At 42.6% G+C, this 12,960-nt stretch overlaps 2 protein-coding genes across 4 annotated transcripts in view; one reads left to right on the top strand and one right to left on the bottom strand.

Moving 5' to 3' along the window:
- ABCC10 (ATP binding cassette subfamily C member 10) overlaps positions 1–4,656 on the bottom strand; it is a 20,875-nt gene extending 16,219 nt beyond the window's left edge. The window contains exon 1 of one of the 2 annotated variants that reach the window (XM_015283769.4): positions 4,572–4,656. The gene's annotated coding sequence lies outside the window, so the exon portion shown is untranslated. Of the gene's footprint in view, positions 1–4,023; positions 4,256–4,571 lie in introns of those variants that run through there. The other variant, XM_015283770.4, reaches the window with a different exon arrangement.
- ZNF318 (zinc finger protein 318) overlaps positions 4,406–12,960 on the top strand; it is a 25,489-nt gene continuing 16,934 nt past the window's right edge. The window contains exons 1-2 of one of the 2 annotated variants that reach the window (XM_046939043.1): positions 4,406–4,818; positions 9,519–9,664. In XM_046939043.1, the coding sequence (XP_046794999.1) occupies positions 4,483–4,818; positions 9,519–9,664 (482 nt within the window). In that variant the 5' untranslated portion in view covers positions 4,406–4,482. Of the gene's footprint in view, positions 5,487–9,518; positions 9,665–12,960 lie in introns of both variants that reach the window. The other variant, XM_046939044.1, reaches the window with a different exon arrangement.

Genomic DNA, 12,960 nt, shown 5'->3' on the forward strand with positions numbered 1-12,960 from the left:
TTAAATTCCAAATGAAAAAATAAATAATAATAATAATAATAAAAGCTCTCCAACTTTGTAAGACACCAAAGAAGTTCTCAGATACCAGGAGAAAGGATCACACTCTCTCTCTTGAACTTTTCCACTTGGGCTGAAAGATGATCAGCTTTCAGATGCCTCTGAGAATACTAATCCACCCCAGCTAATCTGAAATCACTGGTGCCTGCTCTGCCTAAGCACATTTAAGTAGGAGCAAAACCAGAATCTAAACATGCCTCCTTTTTATGCTTCCTTTCAGCTATTTCACCTTCCTGAATACTGCTGTGACATTTACTGCTATGTATTTGACTTGTTTAAAATATATGCCACGTGGAATATAGGCCTGTGGGTGTACTGCTTACAAGTACCTTGTGCTCTATAGAAATACACCTGACATATATCAAATAACCACAGCATTCAAACAAACAAGTCAGGTTTAATAACCCTCCCCACAGGCCAACACAGACCAGATTTTATTAACTGTCCATTAGTCAGAGTTTTTCCAACCATCTAGATTGAAATATCTACAGTGAAGAAAAATAATTTGGCAAATAGAGACTGTCCTCCCACTTTTTCTTATGAGTTTATTTTATAACAGATTATTTAACACATTATTAACCTTTCCAGGACTTGGTGTCAGAGAAGGAGCGTAGGCTCCATGCCTATTCTACTACCCAGCTAAAAGTAAATACTGAATGAAACAGAAGCCAGCCTAGACAAGCCTTAAATCCAGAAACACCAACCTTGTGATTAAAGATGTAAAATCTCTGAAAGCAATTGTCTATTTGGATGCTTTTTCTGTGCTTGCAGCCAGGGCTTCCATAACAGCTGAACCATCCTCAAATTCCATGACATAGGTTGAGTTGATTACTTGGTTCAGACCAAAATCTTTCGGGAATGGGTTACTTTGCCTGGACCTGAAGATACAATATACCTATTTCACACTGCTTTCCAAGGGAAAAAATAATGCAGAGTTCAAAAGACAGAGTAATATTCTCCACTACAATTTCTCACAAGGAAATACTCACAGAATTGTCTCTCTTCTTACTACTAACCCAGCATTTTAACATTAGAAGAAATGCTGTGTGGCTGCCTCATAGACCTGTATCTATTGTCAGCTCAAACAAACAAAGGCAAAAAACAGTAATTAAGATATGTCTTTCTCTACATTGTTTTTTACTTGCAGCCTAATCTGAATTAACATCAGTTCTGATTTCTGTTTACTCATTCATACATTGCTACTGCTGACTTTTCTTACTCCGTTCTTTCACTTCTCAGCGTCATTTGCTCCTGTGACTTTGAGGCCCCACAAGAATTCAGACACCTTATTACCTCAACTTTGCCCTCAGCATCCAATTAGCTAGCATTTCTCCAAGGAACAGCTAATTGCAAGTTCCTCTAATCAAGATGAGCTCTGTAATTCCAAACAGCAGTTTGGGAGCAGAACTGCTAGCAGAGCAGAGTGACTGGCCGCTCCTTTGTCCAGTATGAGCCTGGACCAATCGTCCCAGAGTACTACAAACCTCTGTGAAGCAGATAAGGACTCTGCTCAACTTTTGACCCTGAATAATTTCTCTTGCAAAGAGCTGAGAACTTCAAATTTCCTCTCCAACACTGGACCCAAACTTCAGCACTAATCTTAATTTAACTGAATCCTGCTGTGGGTGCTCAGTCTCCTTAAAAACTTGCTTCACTAAGGCACATGCCTGTAAAGTGACACTACAGTAAATACAGAATGAGTTCAGAAGGTGTAAGGTTACATTCAGTAAAATAAGAGGGTGCTACAAATGTTATTAAGCACAAGTCATGCATTACCCTCCAATCAATGCATTTTTCTCATTTGAACTTGTTTTTAACACCATAGTGAACATGCTGTTTGCTTTCTTCCTTCTCTCCATTCTTCTCTTAAGCAGTTTACTTGCTAACATGCAGTGAACTCTAGTGAAATTCCTGACCAGTTTGTGGCATCTGGATTCCTTCAAGTTCCAAACAGTGTGTAAATCTAACACTGTAAATCACCGGGCCCCTCTCTTTAGAGCTCCTCTGGATAGAATGTAAAAAAAAAAGTTAACAAATATTTTAATGTTTTTGAATTATGCAAAGATTATTAAATATTGTATGTGTAACACTGTATAAAGCCCAATAAAAACAAAAACAATAATTTACTGGGTTTCTTGGTTGTTTATTTATTTACCTTTGACTGTTTTGAAACCAAAGTTCAAAGCTTCTTTTTTTTTTTTTTTGGAAACTGATGTAAAGAAAGCAAGTGTGAAGAAGATGTCCAAAACCAAATGAGTAAGTTTTCCTTTCTTTTAAGCTTTTTTTTACTGTTTCAGTTAATGTAAATGAGTGCTTAACACAGATATTCAACACCGAGGCAAGAAAGCATGCTATTTCTTTCAATGAAGAATCAGAACGTGTCTGAGATAATGGTATGCTCCTTGTAGTAAGTAACTAGTTTTACATTGTGTCATCCAAACAGAGGAGAGATCTCCAAATATACATCAGCTCTGTGGTTACCAGGAAGCACAACCTTGTGCCTCCTCAAGTGTAATGATACCTTCTGCTTAGGATTCTCAGCTGGAAGAAGTTCAGCATTAATTACCTCCACTACTATTATGTCCTCCTTGCACAGGAGGCAGACTTGCAGTGTGCTGGGAATCTTCAAAAAAATTTCCCAAGACACTTGTAATTCAATTATGGTCACAAACGTTATCAACCATAGGAGAAAAGGAGAGGAGTGAACAACAGTAATGTGAAGTCATAGCTTCCACTTCCTTTAATGATTGGCATTAACTGAGCATATTTCCTGAGTGGGGTGGTTCAACTGCCCCCCACCTTTATATTAGGCCCCTCCATGCTTGGTGTAATCCCTTTCCTTAGGCAACAAGCCAATCTTGGCATAAATGGTGAAAGGTAAAGGACCAGCACCTGAAGACATTCCTTGTGCCTGGCCCCTGCTATCCTGTAAATTGCAATAAACAGCAGATTAGAGCATAAAGGCATCCCTTTATCATATCCATGTATTTGCTTTTCCTCTCATCACCTGGGATGGATTATCTCCTGACAGCCCAGTACATCTGTATCTGGATCACAGGCTAAGGCAGGTAGCACAGAATTCATGAATCCAGCAAGCTCTGGGCATTGCATAACTGGTCAGAAGTACCAGAATATTTTTTGCCATCCAAGGGGGCTGGTATGGAAAAGTACCTGACAAAAGTCAAATAAAATAACTATTTATGCTCCCAAGGTAAGAGAAACCCTTAGAACTCTTCTGGATCACAACAAGCTGTGACCAGCATCTCCCCCAGGTTGGGGCACCTCTCAGGTCCTCCAGATCCTCAAGGCCATCCATGGATGGATGCCAGACATCCTATTGTAGCCAGCCTCAATTAGTGCTGGTAGAAGAATAACAGTATATTGCAAGAATCTGCTCTAAATTTGAGTAGAAGGAAGTTTTAACTATAAGCTAAGCTCATTCTTCTCCCAGCCACCTCATTTCTTATATATGCTTTAATGAGACACGTTTCACAAGCACGGGTGCTGAGATATCTCACAGGAGCCACATATTTCAGTACATCTGTAAGAGTGTGCTTTGCATCTGTACATGCACATCAATTTAAGACACCCTGTTGTTTAGTGTGAACCTTGTCATCCACAAATCTGTAATCAAGTCATCATTTAGTTACCACATATTTCACTAACTTGCTTTATTAATCTTCAAAGCGGCTAACGACAAAGTTTTGTTAAAATCCAACCCTTTTATTTACCTCATGGCATCAATAAACCTTAAACTGCTGCTCAACAGAACCAAGAGGGAACTCTATTTTTAATCCAGTGACAACACGAAGCCTGTGTGGCAGAGCACTCCCTGGGAAAACCCCAAGGGCGGGGATTTAGTTCTGGCACGCAGCTGCACCGACCCACTGCCAGCAGAAACACACAAGATTACCACAGAGACCCCCACCCACAAGCCTCACGTTCTATTTAGCTACTGTAACTTACAAGACATCATCACTCTTCCTGAGAAGAAATTTCTCCTCATACGCAACCTGAACCCGGTGCAACTTGAGGCCGTTACCTCTCATCCTATCGCTGTTACCCGGGAGAACAAACGTAGGTAAACTCACGACACAAATACCCGGGCGCAGCACGACCCCCACCTAGCGCTACCCGCCCTACCGCGATGCGCACGTGACCGCCAGCTAGCGGCCGCCATTTTGTGCGGGCGTCCCCCGAGCCCCGCCTCCTGTTCCCCGCCCCCTACCGCGCTCACCCCGCCCCCTTCCCCCCCCCCGTCCCCCGTCCCCGCGCGACTGGGGGGGGGGCGGCTCGGGAGCGCGCGCAGTGGTCGGCGGCGCGCACGCGCGGGGGACGGGGGGGGGCCGCGAGAGGGGGGGCCGGGTCAGAGGAATCGGGGCGCCCGCGCAGGCCGCCGGGACCCCCCGGGCCGCCGCCGCCATCATGTACCGCTCTGGCAGCGGCCGCTCCGGCCCGTCGTCCTCCTCGTACTCCCACCGGCTCAAAGAGAGCGGCTCGGCGGGGTCCCGTACCTCCCGTTCCAGCACATCGGGGCCGGGGCCGGGCCGCGGCCGGCCTCCCCCGCCGCCGTCCCCTACCGCCGCCGCCACCGGCGCTTCGCCGCCGCGCCGCCACCGCTCTCCGTCGGGCCACCGCGGCTCCTCCCGCCGCTCCCCGTCGCCGCACCGCAGCCGGAGGCCGTCGTCGCCGCCGGGAGGAACGGGGTCCGGAGGGACGCGGAGCCGCCGGGGGAGCGAGCACGGAGACAGCAGCAGCCGGGTAACCGCCGCCGGGCTGCGGGCTGGGGGCGGCTGTCAGGCCTCGGTACCTGATCCCGGCACGGCCCGGCCGCAGGGCCACGGGGCAGGGCCCCACGCCGTCCTGGGCCGGGAGGGGAGCGGTCCCCCCGCGTCCTGAGGAGCTCCGTGGGGAGATCGGTTATCTCCATTTTAAAGAATGTGGTTTTTTTTTGTTTTTCCCGTTATATTTTTATTTCTTTTTTAACGGCCCAAGCCGTTTTAAGCTAAGTCTGGAAGATGATGCTTTTACCAAGGGAAAGGATGCAGCTGGTCTGTTTCCTCCAGCTGTCACAGCGTTGTGTTATTGTGTAAATCTTTTCTTGATGGGAAGGTAACTTTCTTGGTAAGGTGTTGAGTGAGTGTTTTGTCAGCTCTTTCTGCTGTCACTGATGTACAAAGGAGGCTCCGTTACAGGTACTGATCTTGAAATAGGCACTGTTTTGTGGCTGGGGCTGCTCCACCAGGTGTGCCACTCTTCTTACTCGACCCACGCAACATCTGATGTGGATATGTGAAGCTGTGCTGTTGCAGCTGAAGTGACACCACCTTGGGTGCTCATGGTTGTACCTTTGGTTTTGCAAGTGGCATTCACTCACTCAGGCTGTCTGTTGCCCGTGGTGCAGCACTTGTCCAATAGCTGCTGTCTTGGTAAGTCAGAGTTTTGCTGTGTGCTTGTGTTGCTCTGAAAGAAAAGACTTCTGTGCTGTGATGTTTTAGGTTCCCTGGTCACTTAACTTGGCATATATACAATTAAAAGGAAGGATGCACTCACGTTTTCCTTTCGCTCTGCAGTATGTTCTTTATACACACTTGTGTTTGTGAAGTTGTAGAAGTGAGCTGCTTCGAGAGATTGATTTGGCAGAAAGTTAATTCAGCCAGTATCTCTTGTCTGCTGTGATTGATTCAGTGTGTGGTAGGACCCTGAGAGAGTGGGATCGCCCTTTGTGATGGTGGTGGTTGTTCTTATGGGATTTCCTTGGAGCTGCATCTATGGAAGAGATAGCAGGTGACTGGTGGAGTTAAAAGTCAGCTGTTGGTGTAACCCATCCTGAAGGTATGGAAAGATAATACTGTGTTTGACAGTTAAGCTGGGCAGAGCTGCTTGCCTCTGGCCATTTACTTTTAGGTGTTGTTCACTATTATCTTAGCCCTAGAAACTGTTGAGGGAGTAGCCTTGCAATTTGTCTTGCTAATGAGATCCAGGTTGAAAAAGAGTTTTTGTGTTTTTTTTTAATAGAATGGATTTTTAGTATGATTGATGACATTTGACATCGTAGCCTGATGTACAGTGACACGGTCATAACTAAGGCGATGGTAAACAGGGATGCCACAGTGGGACTTTGTAGGATTGGCATTATCATCACTCATTCTGCCTTTTTGCTGTGTCTGCAGTAGGTTAGCAATGTGAATGGGCTGTCACAAAGCTTCTGATGCTGAATGTGTTGGCTCAGACTTGGGGAAATTTGAATCGGAAGTGTTTGATTTGCAGCCTCTCACTTCTCCTTCAGAAAACAAACGAGCGAAACCTCACTTTAGACTAACACTGAAATAATAGTGTTTGTCAAGAACAGTGTTGTTTTGCATCTTTCTGGCTCAAGTTGCAGGAGTCATCGCAGCAAATCATTACACATTCATGGTGTTTTTCTTGCCTATTCTAATTTCGGGGAGAAGGATTGAAAAAACGATGAATTCTAGACATGAGGCTCCAGTAAATTAGCTAGTGCTGAACTGATAATCCCAGTGGGTTTGTTGTTTGTTTGCAAGAATGCTACTGTGTTTAGGGAAAAAAACTTAATCTAGGAAGCAGCTCTCACTGTGTGAGTCAAACTGAGATGATTTAATACAGCTCTTTAACCTGAATTTTGCACTCTCTGGCATGTGCTGAAGTCCAGTATAGCTAATTCTCAGAACATATACCGTGAATATTTTTTCCATCGAAGTTTTTGCCCACCAAGAGGTGTTCAGCCAGTACTGCTTCTTATTTAAAAGTGATGTTAATGCGTAAGATACATGTATGAATTGTTTTTATTTTTTAGAATGACTGTTTATAAAATCAGAGAAAGATGAAAGCTGGGATTATGCTGATGTTTTCCAAACAGTGGAGCTAAGTGTGATCAAAATAAAATCAACAGCAGATTCATTGGGTCAGCACGCTCTAGTAAAGTTTTAACGAAGTTTTTCAACCTATATGACTTAAATGACCCCCTCCACAGAAGCTGAGGAAAAGTGGAGAATTACACAGTAGTGTTAACAAGTGGCATTTTGGAGCTGTCGCTGTGAGATGAATTCAGTCACAAGACTGAGAGAAGGAGGGGTTTAAGCTGCAGTGGGGAAGGAGGACTTGGAAGAGGGGAGTGTAAATGTAGAAGATGTACATGAAATGTAGACACTGATAGGATGAGGGCACGAGGTTGAAGAGTGGAAAAGTTACCATCCCTATGCTTCATATCAATTGGAGTATGAAAGGAACGTCCTTTGAGATTTCTTGTTCCTTTTTCTTGATTCTGGGCATTGTGTTTTTGAGATGACGGGCATGCATTCCCAAGCTATCAGCATTGGTCTTGTGTATAACAGAGATGCTGACTGTGTATCAGACATTGGAAGTGTTGATGTTGTAAGTTTCTTAGTTGGGGAAAACTGTATGGGAATTGGAAGAGCATGGAGGGACAGCAGAGGGTTGGGGGGGGTACTGAAAAATGTAATGGGGGGAGAGGAAGGTCAGGGCTGTTCAGCGAGAGAGTTTGGCAGACTGTACATGTTCTTGCATGGCTGACACATCGTAGTGTTTGTATTTTTGCCACTGACATGCGCGCTTGTTCTTTTTATAGTCTTTGTCAGCTCCTTTGCGTTCGTGTAAGAAGGTTAGCTGAAAGTGTAGGACTGGGATACTTTGGGTCAGCAGAGAAAGAAGAAATTAAGGGCTGATATGCAACTGGTGCGTAATGGTAACTACTATTTGAGAGCCTGAAGAGGAAGGGAAGAAAACACAGTGCAGGGCATTGGTAGGATTGACTGATGGTGGCACTCCCCCATGCAAATGCTCTTAAAAGTTGAATTTTTCTTTCACAACAAAAAGTTCAAATACCTTACGCACTTTCAGTGCAGTCTCTAGATGATCTGTACGGTGGTCATATACATCCTGAATTAACTAAATGTAAACTATTTCCTTCTTTTGTCCAAAAGTTCCTTTACGTAAGGCATAATTGTCACTTCTCTGTCTTCAGTTTCTGGAGATACTGTCATATATGTGCCCAACTTGCTGTAAGCCTCCATGGCAAAAAGGTGCCTTTTCAGATAATCGCATCTCCAGGGAGCCCTCAAAATTCAGTGTTAAACAGTGTTAATTTGAGCCTTCCAAGTGCATTTGTGTGAGATGCACGCACCTTGTTTGTGTTGTATTTCAGCCCGACTGGTCCTGGATGGTGTTCTACTATATAGAACAGTCTTAGAAAATCATTAGGGTGTATTCTGATAAATGCTGGGATTCATGGAGAAAAACAAAAATCACTTTGATTTTATCTTAGAACAGTGATGTGCACAATGGGTTCTAGTGCAGATTGGTACTGCAAGTAAATTTTGTTAGATGAATTTGTGAGGCAATCCTGCTTTCTTGTTGGAGGTTATGTAATGTTCTTTCATTCTCTTGGAGGACTGAGCTCAGTCTGCTGCACCTTCCCAGGGCAGACTGCATGGATGCAGCCAGTGTAGTGCACCTACAGCTTGCTACTCCTGTGAAAGCAGTATGAAGCACATGACTGGTTTGGCAGAACAAAAGCAGGTTCTTTGTTTTCTGTTAAGAGGAATATAAACCATGGTTGTTTAAAAAAATAGATCAAGTATCTCTGCTTTTAGTCTGCTTCTTATGGAATTCCCCTTACTTTGGTCATTCCTGAATTTTAGTACCATGTTCTAAAAGGATAGAAAGCACAACTTAGCTGTAATGGCATTTTCTGTATTGGACATGTCTCCAAATGGAGATCTGTGCGGAGCAGTTAGCTCAGGTCTTCTCTGCTGTAGTTCTTTGAAGGATAACTTAATTGTGGTTTGGTTCTACCAGCGATAATGGGGTGATGGAGTTTCTACAGCCACTGACTTTTTTAGTATTAGGTTATGCTTATCCACTGGAAGCATCATGAGATGAGGAAAACTGCTGAAAACATCACTGTGAGGAAAATCTGTGTTTACACTGGTGTATTCTTTGCTTCGTGCTGTTATTAGAGCTGGAAAGGGCCAGAAATCCAGGCGCTTTCATTAAGATATTCCTGGCACTGTTTTTTATGCGCTATTTGTTTAGCTGCTTCTGCTCTAACGAAGAAAAGAGCACAGCAGTGAACGTGGGCCTTGTTGAACTTCTTTGATTTTCCACCTTCCAAAATTGTAGCTTATTAAAGGTAAACTTGAGTTGAAAATTTCCCTTGTAGATAATGTAAATATAGGGCTTATTGTTGGCAGCTGGGGTGAGAAATTAAATGCGCTTAGTACCCTCCCTTTTCTTTAGTAACTATTAGCAATTGAAGTACTTGGAACAAATGCTCATCTAGGTTTTTGTTTGTTTGTTTTTGTTTTTTAAATCAATCCATCCACCCCACGTCTTGTTTATTGAGCAGAGTCTCTTGCCTTTCTGTAGCTGAGATTAAAACTCCCTGATTGATTGGCTTGCACTCTTTCTTCAATTTACAGAGACGTTCACCGAGTCTCCGCTCTGAGTCTTCACTGGAACAGAGTTTGCGGATTACTGTTGGTAATGACCGGTATTGCATTGGCACACCAGAGAGAAGGAGGCTGCCTGATAGACTGGGCTCACCAATTGATAACCTGAGTGACAGGTATGGTCCTCCACAGATGGGAACTCAAGCGTGTGGAACAGTAAGAGTGTGAGAATGGCTGTACTGGGTGAGGCCAAACGTCTGATTGGCCCAGTAGTCTGTCTGTAGTGGGGACTGACAGCGAGTGCATAGGGAATGAGGGTAGCAGGGTAAACATGTAATGATGCCTCCTTGAAATACTCCCCAAATACATGCCAAACATGCCATGTTTTGGCATGGGGAATTTCTGAAGAACCGTTGTTGCTTGTGTTCATAAGTAGTCCTAGACAAATGTTTGTTCTCTGACTTTTGTCAACTGTTTATTGAACCTATATCAACTAAAAGTGCCTAGAGGATCTTGCAGGAATGAGCTGCTTCATTTGAAATATCACAGCTTCAGTCACCTTCTGTTTCTTATGAAGCGGCCTAGTCCTGACATAAAGTAAGGTTGTTTATGGATAGTGTAAATCTTTGATTTGCTCATTTACTGGGAGGATTGACATATTTTCTTGATTTTTGAGTATAGTCCAGAAGAGAGCCCTAGCATAGCTTGAAGAAAGCCTATCATTTTGGCTTCAGAAATCCTGCCGAGGGGAAGTGAACGCTGTCACACAATCTTGTACATGATAAAGTGTTAGAATTCTTAGGGTTCCTTGATTGGAACTGAAGAGAAACAGTTAACAAAGAGAAGTCAGTTGTGTTGTAAGTACTGCTGTGAACACTGAATTTTAAGTATAAATAGATACTGTTAGAAAATCTTTGCCTTCAGTTGAAGAACAGGTAGAATCTGGCAGAAGTAGTAAACTAAGATGATCTTGTTCAACTGAAATTGTTTGCTTTATCTTGAGTTGCAAACTTAAAGCTGGGGTAGTTTGTGCCCAAGAACAGCCATACTGTTTTTTAATTTTAGATCAGTAATTTTAGATCAGGCTCAGGCATACAAAACAAAAGGCACAGTAACATCACTTTTTGATACAAATATCCGCCAGCCTTTAAAAAGAAAAAAATAAAAGAAAGTGAGCAGAAAAAGTGAATTTCCTGTCTCTCAAGTGTAAGGGTAAGTTTCTGCAGGTGCAGAAAAGGAAATGAGAGTTTAGTTTTCGGTACTGCCACTTTTATGGCTTCATCTCAGTCCTTCTGGAATCAGTTTTTGACTTGTAAATTCCTTGTACAGTCTGCAGTCTTCAAAACAAGATGAGTGGATATGCCTGGGGAGAGTATGGTGGTTGGAAGGAGCAGGAAATTGTATGTAGGAGAACTGGCACTGTGCTGCTCCAGCAAATTAAGAACATGGTGGTGGTAAAGTTGTCCCCTTTGCTTCATTTTCTCCAGTGAGGTTTTATATGTAACCTGTTTTGTGGTTGTACTTCCTGGTTAGGAGTAGCACCACATACAGCAGAGTTTATTTTAACATGAGAATGAAAATCACTGCTTTGAGCATCTTTACCCTCTCGGTAAGCAAGTGACTTTCACTTTATCTCTGTTACTGGACAAAAAATGGTAACAGGGTAATTAAAGAAAAAAAAAAAAAAAGCCAGAGTCAACTCCTGAGAATGTACTGAGGTACTGAAGTGATGAATTGGAATAAGAAGTCAGACAGTGTAGACCTGTTTTTAAGTGACTTGCCATTTAACTGTAGGTGTGCCAGAGCTCCATGTGGTTGTTTACTTTTTGTTTCATTTTGTTTCTGTTGTTTTGTTGGGTTTTTTTACTCTTCCATTCTGTTTGCGTTGGCTGCACTTGACTGAGTGGTGCCACTGTCCAGAAGCTTAACGTGACAACCTAATCATCCCTTAGCTTTTCTAAAGCTTCTGGAAACTGCTTATGGCTTGCAGATTTATTCACTATTTGTTATTTTGGTTGTTTTAAAAAGACAGTTGGTAGTTGGTTAAGGATATTGTTCATAACATATTTTTTCCTTCTTGTGACTGCCTTGGTTCAGAGACACTGACTTTATCACTGAGCTTTAGAATGTGGCCCCTATTGGTGGTTATCATTGGCTTTAATACTGAACACGTCCCTTCTTATTGTACACACAATCCTTTCTCTTTCTATTTCTCTTAAAAAAACCAAAAAGTATTTTGTGATGAAGTGTTTTCAGATTTTGAAGGAATTGGAACAAATAATTTTGATTTTTGTAATTCTCAGCTATTTTTCCTACCTACTTGGGTTTGAAGCGACCACTTCTGTGGGGGGTTTCAGAATGGCAGAAAGAGTCATTAAAATAGAAAGGAAATAAAATACCAAAGGGTAGAAATCGGGTATGCTTTTGTTTTCTCCTGCAGACAGATTTTTATTATGCCTTAGGAGAATTTCCCAGGGTGTGTGTCCATGTGCAGGTCCATCCTGAAACATCTGTAAGAATTTGTTCCAAGTTTATAGGGCAGTTGGCCTCCTATGCATGTCTCAGTAAGATTGCAGAATGCTGCTGGACGGTGACTTTGAGGTGACTAAAGCAGTTTGTATTCTTTATCAGATTCATCTTTTTTTGTTTCCTGGAATCTTGCTTTATCAAAGTGAAGTGTGTATCTTATTTACCCTCTCTATCTTTCATCTCTTTTTCTGTCAGTGTTGTTAAGATATTTACTACTATCTGAGCTGGCATAAGCTATACAGAACATCCCACCAATTCTTTCATCTGCGATTAGTGCTGAAGATTAGACCCTATCACTGCAGAGACTCGGTCTGCATTAAGCTGTGTTCTGAAATAGCAAATTTTGGCTTAATATCAAAAGTGACAGCTGGCTTGAATGTAAACAGCTCGTCGAACTTCCAGTTCAGAGGCTGTTAAGATGGAGTCCTATTGGTTGCTCACAGCAGAATACCATTGTTTATTTCTGTTTCAATGTATATAAATACACAAATATGATAAAAAGTAAACTTACCTTACATCAGTTTTCATTCTTTGAGGCATCATCTCTGTGTAGTCTATGATCTGCTCTTCTCTGATGCTGCGATTTCCAGTAATTCATAGATTCTACAATGGGGAAGGAATTGGGATGCTGTGTGGTACCACCTTGTATCCTCTCCCAGGGATGCAACAGTAGACTTTGCTGACTGAAAATTGAACTATGTTTACAGAGTACATATTTCAAAGAGCCATAGTTTCTATAAGGCAAGTAAATCTTTTTCTCACACCTATGTTTAATCTTTGGATTTAAAATCTGTGTCCTTGCTATTTGGAGTGTATTTAGGACATTCTTTTTGTTTTAAGTGTGATAAGAATTGCTGTTCCTGTCTTTCCAAAATATGATTTATTGTTCCTTTCCCTTTGTTGCTGCAGTCAGAGTGTTTGGCAAGCATGGGTGCAAACTATT

The sequence above is a fragment of the Gallus gallus genome, chromosome 3 (genome assembly GCF_016699485.2).
Source record: "Gallus gallus isolate bGalGal1 chromosome 3, bGalGal1.mat.broiler.GRCg7b, whole genome shotgun sequence".
Classification (NCBI taxonomy): Eukaryota; Metazoa; Chordata; class Aves; order Galliformes; family Phasianidae; genus Gallus; species Gallus gallus.